The 20,407-nt window shown below is 40.5% G+C and overlaps 1 protein-coding gene across 2 annotated transcripts in view; it reads left to right on the top strand.

The window, feature by feature from the left end:
* Window positions 1-6,267: 6,267 nt before the first annotated feature.
* sncb (synuclein, beta) overlaps window positions 6,268-20,407 on the top strand; it is a 31,037-nt gene continuing 16,897 nt past the window's right edge. Inside the window, exons 1-2 of one of the 2 annotated variants that reach the window (XM_036576853.1) lie at window positions 6,268-6,433; window positions 7,206-7,337. In XM_036576853.1, coding sequence (XP_036432746.1) covers window positions 7,217-7,337 — 121 coding nt within the window. In that variant the 5' untranslated portion in view covers window positions 6,268-6,433; window positions 7,206-7,216. Of the gene's footprint in view, window positions 6,434-7,203; window positions 7,338-20,407 lie in introns of both variants that reach the window. The other variant, XM_036576854.1, reaches the window with a different exon arrangement.

Raw genomic sequence — 20,407 nt, 5'->3', positions numbered from 1 at the left:
ATTACCCTGCTGAAAGAGGCCTCTGCCATCTGGGAAGGGGTGTACCCCACAACAATGTTTATGTAGGCTGCATGTGTCCAACTGATGTCCTCATAAATGCCTGGACCCAGGGTTTCCCAGCTGAACATTGCTCAGTTCTGGCAGAACATTGCACCAGTTTGTGGTTTGTCCCTCCTCTGACCACTTTTGGTAGGTATTTGCCACTGCTGGCTGGGAGGTCCCTACAAGCCTTGCCATTTCGGAGATGCTCCGACCCAGTCGTCTGGCCATTATGATTTGGCTCTGGTAAAAGTTACGCAAGTACTCACACCTGCCCATTTCTCCCACATCCAACATCTACCATCTAATATATACCAGACCCTAGCATGAACCCCTGTTACCAGATAATCAAGGTTGTCCACTTAATCTGTGAGTGGTCATGATGTTTTGCTCATCTGTGTATAGTTTTACACCCTCCTAGCCTCAGTGATCTAACAGGTCAGTTACTGATGTTTTCATCCTAAGGTATATTCTAATGTTCATTATTATGCTGATGTAATCCATATTGATCTCTAATTCTGCCTGCTGCCTGTTACAGTGACTGTTTAAATGACATAGGCCTCTTTGCATCCTTGTGTCCACTACCTGCCAGTTTTGGAGAAGCATGCTGTCTACAGTGAAGTAATAAAGCATAAAATAAAAGTTATAGTTACCCCTTATGGGTAAACTGCTTTGTGGTCCTCTCAGTAACTCTTACCCTGCTTATACTCAAATATTAATACAGGTTTTATCATAGTAAAAACATTAGGTCACTTAGTTAGAAACATGTAGGACTACTCTAGACTAACAAAACTATCCTTTCTCTTACTTTTTAACACTGCTTACACATTTTACAGCAAATCTTATTCAAACCACCAAAGTAATATTTGGGTTTTGGTGTCTTCTAATTAATAAATTAAGCTACTTTGAAGTGCACCTGTTGGTAATATAGGCTTTCAATGATGCACACACAACTTGCATAATCTCCTTAGAAAAGCACTGACCAATAGAATGAGACAAGCTGGATCAGACACACATTGTCACCATGCCCAGTGGCAAGCATCACCTAGAGGGGAATAAAGTCCCCAGTACTGGGCTGTGGAGCAGTGCAACTGTGTTCTCTGCAGTGATGAAAGCTCCATCCAATATCTTTGGGATGAGTTGAAGTGATCCAGAACTGATCATCCAACATCAGTACCTGACCTCACTAATGCTCGATCAAATCCTCACAGCAGTGTTCCAACATCTAGTGTAAAGTATGCCCAGAAGAGTAGAGGTTGTTACTGCAGCAAAGGAGGATAAACTCCCTATTAATAGCCTTGATTTCAGGAGAAACATGGGATGAGCAGGTGTCTACACACTTTTGGACATGTAATGTATTACTTTTAATACCACAACCATAGAAAATGACCTCAAAGACTGGCTATGAAATCTTCAAAAGGTCCAGTTTTATAAGAAGACAATTCAACCAGCCTTAAGCCACACAGCTGTCTATCTCCTCTTCCTTTAGGGGATGATCATCTGGACAAATAGTCCTTAATCAGGGATAATTATGGGCTTGAGGTTCAGATGTTAGTGACTCAACGTTAATAGGCTGTTGACTGAGCAAAGATCAGGGCTTATGTTCTCAAAGTGTCTCAGCCCAAAGACCATTGCAGGATCATGAAATATCACACCACGAATGATTTCTTTCAATTAAAGCGAAAGGCTATCCATATTATTCATGCTCATAATGAAGCTTTGAGGGACTTGATTTATAGACAGAGCTTCTGGTGTAGCGTGAGCAGACAAATCATTCGTTTACACTGTGAGCTAAGAGCAGAGTGTATGCCATTACAATGCAATGTTAAATGCATGAATTCGCTTAAGCTTAGCGATGTAATAGCTATGATAATGCACATTTCTGACAGTGACCCTGGTATTTTCACCACAGAGCACTATATGGCCAAAAGTTTGTGGACATCAGACCATAACATCTATGTGAATTAGATTAACACCAATGTCCAAAACTAACGGCATTAATATGGAGATTCTGCAGCTGTAACAGCCTCCGCTCTTCTGGGAAGCCTTTCCACAGGATTTTGGAGAGTGCCAGTATGAATTTTTGTACATTCAAACTAGCACTTAACCAGTTAACGTTAACACTGGCTCTGTTAAAATGCTATGTTGTTCATGTAATACAGTATTCTGTAGTGCAGCACTGCACACTTCAACCCCATTGGTTTGACAGATTCGCCATTTTTTGCAATTTTGTGTTAACATTTATAGATATTGTCCCACTACAATACCCAGCATGCATTGCACAAATGCATTAAACATCCATTGAGAATCTCTACACTCTTCAACAAGTCCTGACTGATAGCCTCTGACCTAGAGGCTAATAATCAGTGTTGCTCACTAGCATTAGTGGTGTAGCATTAACCTCAATGGTCGACAAACTTTTTCTTTGTTAACCTCTTAAAATCCCAGGCTTATTTCATACTAAGGCTTATTATTCAGTAACTACAGGGACTTCAGTGCAAACTGGTTGAGCTATTTCTAGGTTATTGAAGTGTGTAATAAAACTTGGGCCCACTGGTGGCCATTTAAGGGGTTAAGAGAACAATTCAGTTAAAGAATTGGCCAGCTGAAGAAAAAAAATCATGCAGCCCACCCCACCCTCCACCCTAAAGCACTTCAAAATTCATAACTTCAAGACACATCATCAAAGGGGGCATTTCCTAGACTTGAAAACAGGAGATCTCGGATGAAGACTACGGTGGAACTGCTGTAAGAGGCACGTTTACAACGGATTTAGCAGTGGTTAAACTTTTAATGTTTCCCATTTGAGTGTCCCTTCAACATGTATGACGTGTGTGTGAGCTTAAACAGAAAGTGTGCTGAATCCGTGCACTGTGTTAAAGTGTATTAAAAAGTCACCTCTTAAAAATCAAACTTTTGGTAACATTTGAACAGTGAAACATTTGAACAACGATTATTTCAATGTTTAAAAAGACAGCTGACGTTTTCAATTTCATCATGAATGGACCGATAGAAATGCTGATGAAATCCAAAAATGCTGATAAATCTTGTTAAATTGACTTCAATTCAAAGTTAAGAATGTTTGTTTTTTCCCTGTAAGGTTTTGGAGATATAAGGTTTTTCTGTCAGGGATGATATTTAAAAAAAGAAAAGCTCAAAGTGGACATGCGATACCTAAATCAGTATAGCAACTTTATGTTCCATATTTTTATCATAAAACACAGACTGACACTGGTAGTCATTTGAGAGATGAGGGTTATCTTTTGTGTAATTCCTAACTTTGTGTGTGACATTGTTAGACACCTTGTACCTCCCAGTCTCTGAATTGTTCCAGCTTTTAATTTTGACCTCTTAGTATCTCTGTAATATACTGCAGCAATTCAGTGGTGAACTATAACTATTACAGGTAGGTTTGGTTCTGTTCGGACCATGAATGTCAAAACGAGGACAAAACCCTGTTATGATAATGCTAATTTCTGCAAACTCTCTGTGGGATTCTAGTAGTATGTTAGCACAAAGCTAACAGCAAGTCACATGAACATTTCAAGCTTTTCTACATCAAACATGAACATCTGAATCTTCTTACAGACATATTGACCTATATTTTACCTGGTAGCAGCTTTGTTGACCCCTTCAGTCATCCTGACATAGAGCAGCTGCCACTGTTTTCCATTTCTAACAAACTCAGTCAGTGACTTATCTAGAACTTTCAGAAGGTCTAGAGTGATCTTCTAGATTTTCTCTAGTCCTTCCACTTATTGTAAATCAAAATGTGATTGGTTCATTCCACTGTCACGTTCCTACTTATATTAATGGTTAATCTGACATGTTAGGCCTTCAGTTCAGCTCCTGAAGTCCTAACCAATGGGAGAGCTCGCTGGGCTTTATCATCCTAATTGGATTATTTTCCATCACTCATTCAAGAATTTAACCCTTTTGGTGCCAAAATTGAACAGTGAAATGAGAATATTACTACAATACTTGGGGAGTTTAAATATAACTAACATGATGATTCTAATAATGTTAAAGGCCTAGGCTCATCGGCAAGCCCAAAGTTTTATTACACACTTCTATGATCTGAGAATAGCTCAGGCAGTTTGCACTGAAGTCCCTGTAGTTACTGAATGATAAGCCTTAGCATGTAATAAGTCTGAGATTAAAAATTACATTTTTTTTTTATTTCACAGGAATCATTAGGCCTACTCTGAAGGTCTAGAAGGCCCTGGGGGTTCCTCACTGCAGAAATCATCAAATACAATATGACAAATGAGAAATGGAAGAAAAGCACATGACCAGACTCGTCTTCCTACTTTCATTCAGCCTAATTGAGATGTCCAGTCTAATATGATCAAGTTAATTATTTGATTGGATTTCACTTCATCTCAAACTGCCATTTTGGCTAGAATGATCTGAGCGCTTATTTTAGGCCTATGTTTCCAAAATGATCCGCAGGGAAGGTGTACAGAAAGAGCGTTTTGGTTCTCATTGATTATTCACTGCAATCAAAGCGATCTGCAGGCTTTGCCTCTCTGTATTGACATAGTGTCAGCTTCTGGGTGAAAAACTGAATGAACACTGTGCTTCCTTTGTCTTCTATCATTACCTCTCCCCACTGAATGAGTGATGAAATAGATGGAAGATAGAGGCAATGTTTGTCCACTGTTCTCATGCTGAGCATATTGCCCATAGCTTCCTCTATATTTCAGACTATCAGCTAGTCAATGAATGTGGATTAATTCATCCAAAGACATCTTCATAAGAAGATTAGCCTCTGGAGTCATCACTAGTCATCAAGTCTCAATCATTAAAAAAAACAGAGGAAATGCAGAGATGGTGCTTGAATGAATTGTGTTATTACTCCCGTCATTCATCAACTATAATCAAAACCAAACATACTACATTTACAGTTATGCAGTTTGCACATTTGAATGCAGCTTTTGCTCATCAAATTGCTGAGAAATAACCATAACCCAATATTCAGTGGCCTTTTCTGCTTTGTTCAATAAAAGAGCATTTTCCTTGAGCAAAATATGACACCCCCTGGTTCTTCTTCTGTGTGGACATGAATGTTGCTCAAATACTTTAAAATAACTTTGGCAAAGAACAAAAATGTTATGTTGTATTCCGTTCTCCCCTGGCTGTATGGACGCAGCCCAAAAAGGAGATCTTACCAATATATTTCTGTTTTTATACAGAAAACAGGTTTTGGGCAGCAGGACGGTACAGTTTCTGTTATGAGTGCTGATTGGCTGGTGAGCTGATTACTCACTGGCTAAGTGAAGGTCTGTTCACATTACCACAGCAAAAGGTTTTGAATGTCTTGGGCAATTCTAGCACAGCGGGCAGGACATTACTAACCATTACTAGTACAGAGAGCAGGACATTACTAGTCAATCATAGTGCAGAGGGCAGGACATTAGTAACCAATACTAGTACAGAGGGCAGGACATTACTAGCCAATACTAGTACAGAGGGCAGGACATTACTAGTCAATCATAGTACAGAGGGCAGGACATCACTAACCAATACTAGTACGGAGGGCAGGACATTACTAGCCAATACTCGTACAGAGGGCAGGACATTACTAGCCAATACTAGTACAGAGGGCAGGACATTACTAGTCAATCACAGTGCAGAGGGGAGGACATCACTAACCAATACTAGTACGGAGGGCAGGACATTACTAACCAATACTAGTACAGAGGGCAGGACATTACTAGCCAATACAAGTACAGAGGGCAGGACATTACTAGCCAATACTAGTACGGAGGGCAGGACATTACTAACCAATACTAGTACAGAGGGCAGGACATTACTAGCCTAGTACAGAGGGCAGGACATTACTAGCCTAGTACGGAGGGCAGGACATTACTAACCAATACTAGCACAGAAGGCAGGACATTACTAGTCAATCATAGTGCGGAGGGCAGGACATTACTAACCAATACTAGTACAGAGGGCAGGACATTGCTAACCACTACTAGTACAGAGGGCAGGACATTACTAGCCAATTCTAGTGTAAAAGGGAGGATCTTACTTGCCAATTCTATTGAAGAGGGCAGGACATTATTAGCCAATCTCAGCGCAGGAGGAAAGGTAAGACACTACTGGCCAATCCAAGCGCAGTTGCCCTGAGACGGCCTGCCAATCTCAGCAAAGCAAACAGCTCAGCACTGGCCAATCATGCCACAAGAGGCGGGGTTTGTCGGAATACGGGTGGGAAATAAAATGAGGCGGATCCTGACGGTGGTGCTCTGAGACGGTCGGTCGCCATTGGCTGAGCGCCCTGAGAGCAAAAGGCCCAGCACAGCTTCCACTGCCACAGTCCCTTTAACCCAGCACTGAATCTGCACAGCAGCTCAGCCATACGGGGCACGAGAGGCGTCTGAAAAAGGTGAGCAAACTGGCTTTTCATCAGGGCTGCAGACTGAAATCCAGAATAAATCCGCATGTGAGTGAAGGAGGGAGGGAGGCGGACATTCAGACGGGGCGCCTTAAAGGACAGGCTGAGTGTTAATGTGATGGATGTGAATAATTTCTTGGGTGAATTAAACAAAACGCTTCATTCCGTTGCTGAATTCGTTCCAGTCGTGCCCTGCATCCCTGTGGATGCAGCCAGTGGGCGCTCCAGTAAGGGCACCATACTGAATGTGAAAATGAACGTTTTTGGGCACAATTAAGAAAGCAAGCGTGTCGTGACAGAGGAAACGTGTTTCAGATGTGCCTCAGATCTCATTCCCCTGTCTCTTTTCATCCCCTCATCAAAATGCAGGGATGTGTGACCGTGAGGCAGCATCAGCTTGTGCTTTAGATGGAGGTGTACAGGATTTTCTCCTTCCCCTTCACCCGGAGTGATACTGCGTTCAGTAATAATTAATGAGCAGGTGCACGTTAACCGTTTCAGGGACACGATGTTCCTCTAAAGGCTGTCAGTGAGGAGAAAATGAATCTTGGTTTAATGGGGGGCTGAGTGGGGGGGCTCACTGTGCGCGCGGGGGAAATAACTGAGCTTGATAAGATTTCCTTTTGATTGCATCTTTGTCCACCGTGGCTCTCTGGTGGCGATGGGTTGCCATTAACACGTCGTTGATGTAATGCAGTCCAGTGCAATGCAATGCAATGCAAGGCAGCGCATCAGCGCTAACAGCTGCTCTGTTCCAACCCAGAGGGGGCCAGGATGGACGTGTTCATGAAGGGGCTTTCCAAGGCGAAAGAAGGCATGGCGGTGGCCGCGGAGAAAACCAAGGAAGGCGTCGCGGTGGCAGCCGAGAAGACTAAGGAAGGCGTGATGTTCGTGGGTAAGGAGAAGGGGGGAGGTGGGGGGTGGGGGGAGATAAAGCTATAGGCTGCTCTAGAAGAGCGTGAGGATGAGGTGGGGGGGGGTGTCTATATGGGTTAAGACACGATTGTGTAATTACTCCATTGGCTGGCGGATGGGTGGGGCTCTCTCTCCTCCTGTCACGTTTTACAACCACCCACGACGTCATATTATATATCATGCACACATCAGAAAGCTGGTTCTTCAGGTGTGGATTGTTCTGTTTAGAACCATGAGTTCTATATAGAAGCGTTTCATTTCGCTTAAATGGTTTTCCGGATTAATGGAGAATGTGCTGTATATGGTTCTATACAGAACCTTTATGATATGGTTCTATATAGAGACAAAAAGGGCTCTTCTGTTGTTACAAGCTCGACATCTTAACAATAGCAGAACCCTTTTTGGTGCTGTGTAGAACCATTTTTCAAAAGGTTCTATGTAGAGCCGTATGCAACACATTCTCCACCAATCTGAAGAACCGTTTCACCATGCAGAGAACCATTTAAGAATTCATTTAAGCATTTACTAGTGAACCTTTGAAGAACCATCTTTTTTAAGAGGGTATATGAGCATGTTGGAAAGAACCAAGCATGAAGAGATACATCCAAAGAACCATTTTAGCATCAAATGGTTCTATGTAGAATTCATGGCTCTAAATAGAACCTTTGCCTTTACTGAAGAACCCTATAAGAAACATATGTTTCAAGCGTGTGTACATTTCAGGATACCATGCACTATGGTACATCATACATTATACCAGGATGATATATATATATATATATATCATGCAGGTATATTTGTAGAAAAGGGAGTGTACATTTCTTTAAGGCAACCGTTGATCAGTAACCAGTACACTGGAATGAAAATCTGTATCTGCAATCAGTCTCTCATCCATTAAGGTATTAAGCAAATGCGAGGCTTTTCCAAATGCATCAGTATATGTAGAAGTGGCATAAACCATGAGATAGCAATCATAATCTCTAAGCAATGAGCAGTCACAACATAATGTGCTCTGACATATATTGAATATTTCATATGAATGTAATGGAAGACTACAGTATATCAGTATGAGCAGTGAGCTGAGAAGGTGATTTAAAAAAAAAATCTGCATAACTCTGTCCTTGATATGCAAACAGAGTCATTCATTGGTGTGAAAATGATTCATAATAGAGAAACTTACCAAGTCAGAACCGTTCACAGTGGTGGTGATAGGAACCAGACGTCTGAAGAGTTTATTGCTCTAAAAGCTCCCTCATGGCAAGTTATTTAACAGAATGGTTGTCAGCATTTAACATGTTTTAAAAATGTTTTTTAAAGGTTGTGACCTATATATATATATATATATATATATATATATATAGGTCACAACCTTTAAAAAAACATTTTTAAAACATTTTAAATGCTCACAGCCATATATATAGTACGTAAAATGGCTATATTTGTGTTGTAGACATCACAACCTCTGGTTCCGATCACCACCACTGTAAAGAATGTCAGTAGGTTTATGTATAATGAACCATTTCAACCACTTTGAGCTTTGAATGACTTCACACTTGGACAATAGAAATATACAAAACATACAGGAATGATGAAAAATCTGTGAAATTCCCCTTTAAGTCACATACTTGATATCATGTCAGTGTATGCACACAGCACGCAGCATATACTTGTTTAAGATAAACAAGCCATAATACAAGCGTATAAGATAAGCTGTACTGTCGCAGTATATCTGTTTCTCCCGTTGTGCTGGAGTGAGAAGCATGAAAAGTGTCATTTGGACCTGCTCCAGCTTCTCTGTGATCTCCTGCCCAGGTTGGACAGGAGCCTCGCCGGCCACATGTCACACTATTCCATGAGCTCACAGAGTATCACTCTGTGCTTTCAGTACAGGCTCCTCCTTTAACTCAGCAGGGGCACGACAGCATGTATGCGCACTGAGAATCGACACTGTATCATGTATTTTATCCAGGACAGTATGTGGCTTTTTTGGCTGAATACAGTAGATGTGTAGTTATGGAAACATAGAAGGGGACCTGTCCCATATACTGTGTGTTTATGTGTGTGTGTGTGTGTGTGAAGCCATGTGTTTGCATGGTACAGTGACACATTGCTCAGCATGCGGAGCAGAGTGCAAATTAGTGTAAGTTGGCTTGGTTCTTGGTCCTGTTTCAACACAGTTGAGACCTGTTTGGATTTATATCTCTGAAAATGCAAGTAGAGCTATTTCATCATTCTTCTTGCCTCTATACTGTAGGCGTTCATAATATGAGACCTGATATTATTATTATTAAATGCCATAAAGTTGAAGCTCATTGTGACCATATCAGTGCTTCTCAGGACATCATCTTGCCCCTGTAGTGCAGAGGTACATAATATGAGACCTAGGAGCCAACAACCTGACCTTGAAGTGTAGGGGTACATAATATGAGACCTAGGAGCCAACAAACGGCCCTGTGGTGTAGGGGTACATAATATGAGACCTAGGAGCCAACAAACTGACCCTGTAGTGTAGGGGTACATAATATGAGACCTAGGAGCCAACAAACTGACCCTGTAGTGTAGGGGTACATAATATGAGACCTAAGGGCCAACAAACTGACCCTGTAGTGTAGGGGTACATAATATGAGACCTAAGGGCCAACAAACTGGCCCTGTAGTGTAGGGGTACATAATATGAGACCTAAGGGCCAACAAACTGGCCCTGTAGTGTAGGGGTACATAATATGAGGCCTAGCGTCCGACAACTTCATCCTGTAATGCAGGGGTACATCATATGAGGCCTAGGGGCCGACAACTTCATCCTGTAATGCAGGGGTACATCATATGAGGCCTAGGGGCCGACAACTTCATCCTGTAATGCAGGGGTACATCATATGAGGCCTAGAGTCCGACAACTTCATCCTGTAATGCAGGGGTACATCATATGAGGCCTAGGGTCCAACAACTTGCCCCAGTAGTGCAGGGGTACATAAAATAAAGCCTAGGGCCCAACAACCTGGCTCTGTACTGCAAGGGTACATAAAAGGAGGCCTAGAGGCCAACAACTTGGCCCTGTAGCGCAGGGGTACATAATACAAGTCAGATATGGTCCTTCAGTAACCTCCTTCTGGCCCATGAGTACAATAGTTTTTATAACAAGGCTCAAACTGAGGTAACACTGCTGCAAAAATGTCAAAGATTTAGAGTACAAAGGATTTGTGTGCTGTGTGGCTATTCGTCTTTATGGTTTTGGTGATGTGCATTGTGTATTTTGGACCTTCTGTGCAGGTGGTCTTTGTGGAGCTCTGAATTTGATTAGTTTATTTAATTAGTTTACTTAGAAACGATTCCCTTTGCTGAACAAAAAAGGTTTCTGTTGAAGACTCAACCATTCAGCCCTCTGAGTACAGAATGAAGCTTAAAGGACCACCTACAGTAGAGGAAAGAGCTCAGTGTGGCTGTACATCAAAAGACCAACCACAAATCAGCAGCATTTGGGCGTCAATGGTGGGCAGCGCAGTCAAAGCTCCTTATGCCTTTGGGTTTTATTGTCGTGTAGTGATATCAGCTGTGAATCAGTTGTGGAGGTTTGAATATGAATCATGTAGAACCACCTCCTACCATCTACGATACTACCTTACAGTCAGGATATGTCAAATATAGCATTGAGCACGGTAACATAGGCCTATATATAAAAGTGCATTAGATGGCATTAGCTCTTACACAACATATGTAGTGAAGGTGTAAAGAACACTGTATAGCATGCATTGCAGCCAGTTTAAGTACACAGTAGCTATGTTTCCATGAAGATTTTATGAAAAACTGTTTAATGCTTCACAGCATAGGAGGTCTTCAACACCCGTCCTGAAGGGCTGGTGTCCAGCACCGTTTGGTAATTGTTCCACTCATAAAACCCTGGTAATGAACAGATGAGTTGAATCAGTTGTTTTGAGCAAGAAAATCACCAAACTGTGGTGGATACCGATCCTCCAGGACCAGGGTTGAAGACCCCTGATGAAGGCTATGAAACCGTTAACATAACATATGGTATGTACAGGGGTCCAGCATAACCACATAAAGTTTAATCAAACAGCCCTACTTTCGAAGGAAACGTAAAGTTTGAACACTCTTGATGAAAATACATGTCTTGTTGATCCTTTAAGTGAAAATACCTTAATACAGAGAATACTTTAACACAGAGAACACGCTTAACTATGGCCTTTTCTGCTAAATTTAAATACACAACTTCTATTTATTTGCTAAGTTTAACATATTGGAAAAAAAAATAAAACAAACTTTTGCACAGGTCACATTTTATGTTTTATTCTCCCCCCAATATGTTAATTTATTTATTTATTGCAAGTTATTGTGCATTAAAATGTGCAGAAGTGTGTTCTCTGTAGAGGATGTATTCACTTAACTTCACTTGAAAAATCAACATATATAAGCACAGGTTATAGGTCATGTATTTGTGACTTTTGAAACAATTTCATATTCTTGGTAGACTCAAATATATTAGAACTAAATTCAGATATATCAGAGCTTGTAATGTAACAGACCATGCTATTTAAAACAGTGATGATATCATTATCCTTACAGCAGCAGCTCAGAGTATGAAGACAAATTCAGTTTGTATTACAGACTCAGATGCTTGAAATTCAGGTCCATTATCTACCAACCAAAAGTGCCTGTAGTGGCATAAACACCCATACATGAAAAATCAGGTGTCTGTCTTGGTCCAGAATTTCAATATCAGTCCATCCCTAATATTACATTGGTGCTTCTTGCTGTGTAGCACAAAAGGTGCAGAATCAGTATAATATTGTTTCATTAATTTGTGAGAATAGAGTCTTGGGTTTCTGTTTGACACAAATTGGATGTTGTTGTGTTCAAAAACACAGTGACAGTACAGTAGAAGGGCAGGGATATAAGCGCCAGCAGCCTTTTAGTGCTTTCTGAGTGCTGTCTGCTGCACTGTAGGGGGGATATGAGGCAGCAATGCTGCTATCAGTTTGAGGTTTTCTTCATATACTCGTGTACATTTGAGATATGCTGTATTGTTCTAGGTTCATATTTAGTTCTTTAGCATAGCTCTGCAGGGGAATCCATAATGGTTTCATAATAGAGCCCTGCGTGGCGTCTGGTATAACCGTTTTATAGTGCTGCTATATAGAATGGCTTTGTGTGGTTGTACTAAACGTTTTCTCTATATCTCAGCCCTAAAAGGAGAACCGATGTTCTCGTCACAAATTGGAGACTGTCTTATATAAGATCGCGACCACAGAGTACAGGGAAAAGACAAGGGTACAACATCCTCTATCCCTGTGACATTTTCTTTGGGGTTACAGGTCATATCAGAGCTGTCAGAATCCCTTTCTTTAAATTCAGTCCTACACTGTTGAATTGCTTTTATTTTACAGTTGTATCGACCCTTTAGACCAAAGAAGCACTGAGGAAAATGTTTTTGTTTGCCTGGTTTTACTACAGATAGACTCTTTACCTTTTTTGCTATTTGAATATCCACAATTTTAAAGTGAATATTACACAGTGGGGAACACTCAGGGTCTTCTAGGCCTTCAGCGGCCTAATGATTTCTGTGAAAGGAATAATTGCAAAGAAACATAATTAAAAGAATAATGAAATAATTAAAAGAATTAATAATTAATAATAAACAACAATAATATATTTTTTGTTAATAAATAACAATGTTGTTGTTATAAATAAAAAGAATAAAATCATTTTATTTCATTTTTATATAACAGAATCATCTTGCTTGTATTTAAACTCTGAAAGTAGAGTAGTAATACTCTTATTTTGGGGTTAATTTTTGAGTGGAAACTCTGTTGTATCTAGGTAGATACAGTCAAGCAAGCTTTTCCATTGGTTAGGACTTCAGGAGCTGAACTGAAGGCCTAAGGTGTCCGATTAGCCACTATCCTAATTAGGAACTGACACTGGATTCAACTGACAGTGTATTGATTTACAATAAATCGGACCAATGTTGTAAGAAAAAGCGTCACTCTAGGCCTTCTGGAAGTTTTACTTATGTCACTGACTGTGAATGTAAGCCATAACCAGGTCTCACTTAGTTGTTGGACTCTACTGAAAGTCACTGTAAAACTTCTATGTACAAAGTAAATATGTGTTAATATGTCTCTTACAAGCTTCAAATAAAAGATAAAATGTCTTTTGCATGCTTCAGATGTGGGTGTTTAGTCTACAACAGCCAATAAATGTTCACGTGAATTGCTGTTAGCTTAGCACTAACATACTACTAGAGTCCCATAGCGGTGCTAGCAGAAATGAGCATTATTGGAGAGGACGTTATTGACATTTGTGGCCCAAACTGAAGGCCTAACTCTTATAGTTATGGTTTGCCACTGATATTACTTGGATATTGATCGAATAATGATATTACTTGACTTACACTGTATGAATTTGCCATCTTATTGTTTTATTTCCATCTACAGCTCCAGTTATAACCCCACATATCTCTTAGGAACTTTTTGGCTGACCTTACCATAATATAGCTTTCATGAAGTTCCACAGTCTAGATCTAAAAAAAAATTTGGCTTGGATGTGTGGTTCTAGATTGGAATAGAACCTCTACATTATGATTCTCTTTGATCTTTGAAAAGGTTCTTCACACTCACACATCTCTTTCACAAAGATGGTTCTTTAAAGAGCCATTCAAAGGTTCTAAAGCGGTTCAGAGAGCTATATTTTTAAGGATATTGAAGGCTCAGATATTCCGTGTACTCAGTTTGAGAATACTCACTTTGATCAGAAATCAATGAGGAATATTTTAAAGAGCAGCACAGCAGAAGGTGCTGCTGATTGGCTGCCTCGTCCTTGCTGTGGGACAAGAAATTGATCTTAATTATTGACCCGCTTTCATTGAGCAACTGGACGCTCTAATGGTCATACTGGAGTCTTTATTTAGTACAACCATTTAAGTCTTGTAAATCATATAATCGTATACAAAATCTGATGCTCATTGATATTCTGTGTGGCTGCAAAAACTGCTGAATTAAACAGATATGTGCATACAAACACGCAGCCGGCTTCCCAGAGAGAGCCAATTACCCCAGATATCTTAAGCCGGTCTCCTGGTGGTTTGCAAACACAGGCGAGAGCAGATCTGCTTGTTTGTGTTGTGAGCTTGTAGGCTACGAGGCAGTGACGGCAGGTTATAATACTAGACGGGTCTACAAAATCGCAGTTATCAATTAGGGCTGGCCTGCATAGCATTTTATAGGCTTTGGATATTTGTTGGATACTCGTTCTCAATACTACGCTCAAAAAGGAACATTCACATTTCATTATTGACCATAGTTTTAGTATATTTGTTCATTTTGTGGTCAAAATATTCCAGTTTATGATTTGTAAAAAAAAAAGTTTTACACATTTACGCCTCCCTCTTTTCGATGTATGTCCCAAAGATGCAGACAGACAGATAAGCTGTTACAATATGTCAAATAAGATGACATATTGAGAGATGAGTCTTGTAGAAGTAAGTTCAAGACCTAAGTCTTTTAGAATTGGTCCAACTTCAGCACCATTGCACATGAGACTTCAATGGATGGAACATAAATATTGTTTAGGATTGACCCCTCTAAGGTATTATAATGTTTTATGCTTAATTCGTATAGGTTTATGCCCATTCATATCTTTTAAGAATCAGCTAAACCAATTAACTATCCTGCTATCTGTCTCTTAGTTCCATGGCTAAACGAGTGACTGAAGATGCTTAGCTTCTTTAAATAAGTATCATTCAACATTCAAACTGTAGCTAAACAAACGAGTGTGCACTTTGTTTTATTTACTCCCTGCTGGTTTATGCTGGTCTGGTGCTGGTTTAGCTGGTCACCCTGTATGGTCATGCTGGTTGACCAGCATACCAGCATCCAGAATGCAACAAATACTAGTTTTGCTGGTGACCAGCTATTCTGATCTATGCTCTTTTAGTGTCTTTTATCTTTTGCTAATCTATTTTGCTTCAGTCTTTTAAAGAAAAGGGCCTGTGGTCAGACTTTAGCTAACATTACTTGGATATGACATGATTTTTATAGCTTAATGACAAATCTGTTGTGTAGTAAAGCTATTTCTCCTGGTTTTGTAATAAAATCGTCTGTTTATAACAAGCTGCTAACTCTGAATTGAGGGTGGTCTAGAAATCCGGTGAGGGGCTAAAACACTAACAAAAGAAGATGCTTCCAAAGACTATATTAATTATTCAGGCCAGCTAAACTGCTCATACACTTCTCAGAGCCCCTCCCCAGCTACAGCAATAGATCAATGAAACATGCCGTCTAGCTAGCTACCCCATATGGAAATCTGATATATGTCAATATATGGATTTCAAATATATGATGTATATTAGCATATATGGATTTTCCTTTTATCCAACTTGTTATGAATGGAGATGTATGTGGCCTCAGTGCCAACTTGTTTAAAATTGGCTGTTTTCAAATATGGGGCATATATTTCAGCCATACATCAACATATACAAACATGTATGTTTAACACATATGTTTAAGAATGTATGATAGAAAACATTATTCATGTAGGGATGATACTCATATATGCTAGTTTCATGTTATATTCCTAATGAAATGAATATTAGTATAATAGCTACATAAAACGTAAAATAACATAAAAATATTGTTCCCTGGCACATTTATATAATAATTATGTAAAAATAAACAGATAACATAGTGACAGTTATATCTGATGTGTTCACCCACCTATCAGACATACAGCTATGATCCATATATTTAGCTTATATGTCCAGTTTGAGACTTACATATATATACCTAACTTACATGCACATATATTTTGAAATATACGCCTGACCCTTTATGATGTATGTGCATGTATGGCCATATATCAGATTTCTGCATGGGACTGGTCTTGCTTTAATGTTTAAGAGTTTGTTTACCATTAGCTAATGGCTATAGAAGCTAACAGAACAGTCAGGTGTATTTTAGATGCAGTATTGCCCTTTTTATCAGCTACAAAATGACAAGATTTAAATTTATTACCGAAGGACTCTGTAAATATATATAAAGTGAAAAATGTCTTACCTGAATGTCTGTTAAAGCAGTTAGAACAGTTTCAAATATCTACAAGCTCCAAATGTCAGTGTGCAGCTGCTACAGCACCACTGTTAGCATGGTGTTAGCATAACACTGCAGGTGCTAATGGAAATTAGTGTCAAAAACAGGTAAAGATAGGATTCTTATGAAGTAAATTAAAACATTTCTGCATTAAACATTGCCATGCAACGACATGCTCGCAATTTAACTACATCTGACTGTCTGTAAGCAAAATAAAAAGATTCAAGCTTGTTTCCCCTGCTAGAAAAACCAGCATAGACTACCGTGTATGATCAGTGATCACCAGCCAAATGACCGTATGTTGTGTTTCGGATGCCAGTATGCTGGTCAGGTAGCATAACTATGCTGGGTGACCAGCTAAACCAGCACTAGACTAGCATAACTTAGCTCAGCCTAGCATGGACTGCATGCTAATCTGTGCTGTTTTTTCCAGCAGGGCCAGCTAATCAGATTTTAGAACTGGACCCGTCTGCGTGAGTGCAGACTGCTTGGAAGGTGGAACTGGACATTGTGGGATTAAAAACCTACAGCGCATTTGACACAGAATCACAGATCAGGCTTTGGGCTAGACATAAATAAGCCCCATCTCTTTCATATTTTTCTTACGATCCTTTGATGGTGCCCAGAATAATTTTCTAGCATCTATAGTCAATTATTAACACCAATGAAAAATGGTGTATACCATAAATCAAACCTTATTTTGCTGCCTTTTTCCTCTGAAAGAGAGGGAGGGCTTAGCTCTGCTGGCCCATTTATACCAGCCGCCCCTGGTCTGAGGTGTTCCTGAACACTCAGGCAGCATCACTTGGACCTCACATGCTGTAAGAATGGTGCCCTAGAAAGCTACGCTTGAGCTGCCTGATGTGCCGAGAGGAAAAAAGGGGGAGAGAATGAGGGGGGAGGAGGTGAGAGGAAGAGAGAGAGGCAGAGAGACAGAGAAAAGAGAGTGGGAGAGGAGGGGTGAATAGAGGAAGGGAGGCCGAGAGCGAGAGAGGAGTGAAAATGATACAGAGCGAGATTTTGATCTTCAGAGGCCAGATGAAATGTGCTTGTGTGGAGGAGGGGTGTGAGGGAGCTGATTTTCACTCCACCTTGGACAGCAGCTGCACTTGCACAGCTGGGAGGAGATGAGAGGAATGCATACGTCCGTTGGCCTCCCTCCTGTTAGCACGTATCATCTCCCTCCTCGCAGCATCCCTGCTCCACCATCTCTTTTCCCCTCTCCTCCCTCTCTCAGGCATCAGTCCACTGGGATTCCTGCAGGGGACTCCTTTCGCTGCGTGAATCTCATCCCCTGCATGTTTCACAGATCTAGGCTAAAAGAACACTTCACCCAAATAAGCTTACAGGCTAATGATGAATGGAAGCTACCAGCACTGAGCAAATTAGATCACGCTAATTGTTTCCTTCTGCGCGGATCCCATCTCTGGCTTTTTGTTTTTTTTATTGCAGATCTAAGCTAACAGAACACTTCACCCAAATAACGTGCTATTAATGAATGAAAGCTTGTTAGCAGAGATCAAATGAGACCATGCTAACACTTGCCCTCTGGATTGATCTCGCCATTTATAGATCTATCCCATAATAAGTTAACATGCTAGAGATGAAGCCTCCAGTTAGCACTGAGCAAATCCCAGTTAGCAAAAATTGTCTGGGCCAGTTTTGGGCCACATCCTTGGGTTTGTTCTGGCCCAGAATAAGGCAGGCCCACACACTGTAAAGTGAGTAGAACTAACAAGTGTGGCCCAAATCTGTCCCAACTACATCACTGGTCCACAACATTAGCGCCAGAATTGGCCCACGGATATAAACACAAGGCAAAACCATACAAAGCTGTACAACATCTGGCTCTGTTCTGGCCCGCATGTGTAACATCTATCTGCCTGGCATTTAACCAAAACTCATGTATGAAAGCCAGAATTGGCCCAGAACTGTCTGCTATCTGTGAATGAGATCAAATGAGACTATGCTAGTGGTTACTCTCTGGATGGATCCAGTCCCTGGATGAATGGAAGCTATCAGTTAGCTCTCAGCAAATGAGATAAAATGGTGCTGTGCTAACAATTGCCCCCTGGATGGATCCGATCCCTGCCTCGTGTTATAAATCTAGGTTAAAATAGATTAAAATGCTAAAGATGAACAGAAGCTATCAGTTAGCATTGAGCAAACTGAATGAGATCATGCTAACTCAGGCATTCATTCTTCACTGACACCATTTGCAAGGGAGATTCCTTCCCATATAGCAAGAGGATAGCAGGCCGCTGTTGGCCCACTGACAGGAGAGCTGGCGGCCCACTGGCTTTTTGCTCAGCGTTTTCCAGGCAGCCCACTGGCTGGATTTCAAAGGTTTCACAAATGATATGCGCATTTATGACATTTCAGCAGAAAAAATGCAAATTATGTCAAATTTCCATCCACTACAGTTATGAGAAGAAACTTCAGATGACATGACATAGGCTGTCATGATTAGGGGCTGCATCGAAACAAGCAAGATGGAGTGATTTAAGTTGTCATTTTTCATTTTTCAAACGAGTTTTGGATCAGGTATTTCAAAATGTTGGAAGCAACCTTCGAAAAGCGGTGAGCCACGATTGGACCCTCTGTAGGAATCATGGAATCATATGACTTATGGCTTGATGCGTCATTCTTTATTCGATGAAAACCCTTTTCCGTCACTCTGTTTCACGTTTTGACTTTAGTGTTATTCTAACTGCTCCAGCTCGTCCTAGCCTAAAACTCTTTTTGCAATATTTTGTTGTTTTTTTCAAATTTCGGGCTTTTTCCATTCAGGTTTTTTTTTTGCACATTTCCAAATTCCCACTACTGGTGGTTAAGCCACTTTTTCATCACTAATTTTCCACTCTCAGACCAATTTACTTGTTTTTCCTTCATTTCCTTCCTTCGTTATCCTTCGAAAATTAGTTTTACCAGCAGTGTCATAAATAAAGCTGGATATATATCTGTAACCAATCTAGCACAGTGTCAGCAACAGCATTTTAAATAAAATACTTTTATATTGGGCCTAGTCATCAATTTGTCGTAGTTTATTTTCCAAAATAAAAGACCCTAAGTGCATTTAATATATATTTGTGGAGATCAGTTAGACCTGTGCAGAACAGTAACCTGGGTGGTCCGAGGGTGGACCAACAGTAGCAAACAGTCATGGGGAGCTTAACTTATCAAACCGGCGGGACAGATATATTCTGTCTGGTTTCCTCTGCATGGTGTATTTCCCGCTCTTTTAAAAGAATACTTCAGCTGAAAACACTAACATACCAATAAATGAACAGATGCTAGCAGGGAGCACTGAGAAAATGAGATGTTGCTTCTAATGAATTCCTTCTAGCTTTCATTCTCACTTCTTCACTGACACCATTAGCTCAGGGGACTCCTTCCTCTGCGTAGATCGCTTCTGAGGCTCATTTTCCAGAAAGAATAAGACCCCAATAAGCTACCATGCTAATGATGAATGGGAGCTACCAGTTAGCCTGAAGAAATGAGATAAAATGAGTTCAGTTTCTTATTAGCTTTCCTTCTTCACTGACACCATTAGCCTATCGGTATGAGGCATTCTCTTCACTCTTTGTCCTGAGATCATTCAGAGGCTGATACACATTCTCTCTTTGTCACTTAGTCATCACATCAGCTGTGCTGAAGACAGAACTGTGAATGGGAGAAAAGTCGGAATCAATTTCAACCACAATTACGTGTCTGTGGGATTCGTCGCAGTTGTAGCCTCTGTATACATGCAAAGGTTTGGGCACCACTGGTCAAATTTTTGTTGATTTAACCCAGATAGCAAGAGGATAGTGGGCCACTGTTGGCCTGCTGATGGCAAAGCTGGCGGCCCAGCATTTTACAAGCGTTTTCTAGGTGGCCCACTGGTGTTTAAGCTCATTTTGCACTCACAGCTCAATTTACTTACTTTTCCTTAATCTCTTTCATTATCTTT

This window comes from Colossoma macropomum, unplaced genomic scaffold, assembly GCF_904425465.1.
Source record: "Colossoma macropomum unplaced genomic scaffold, Colossoma_macropomum, whole genome shotgun sequence".
Taxonomy (NCBI): domain Eukaryota; kingdom Metazoa; phylum Chordata; class Actinopteri; order Characiformes; family Serrasalmidae; genus Colossoma; species Colossoma macropomum.
This window is presented reverse-complemented; position numbering and strand designations above follow the sequence as displayed.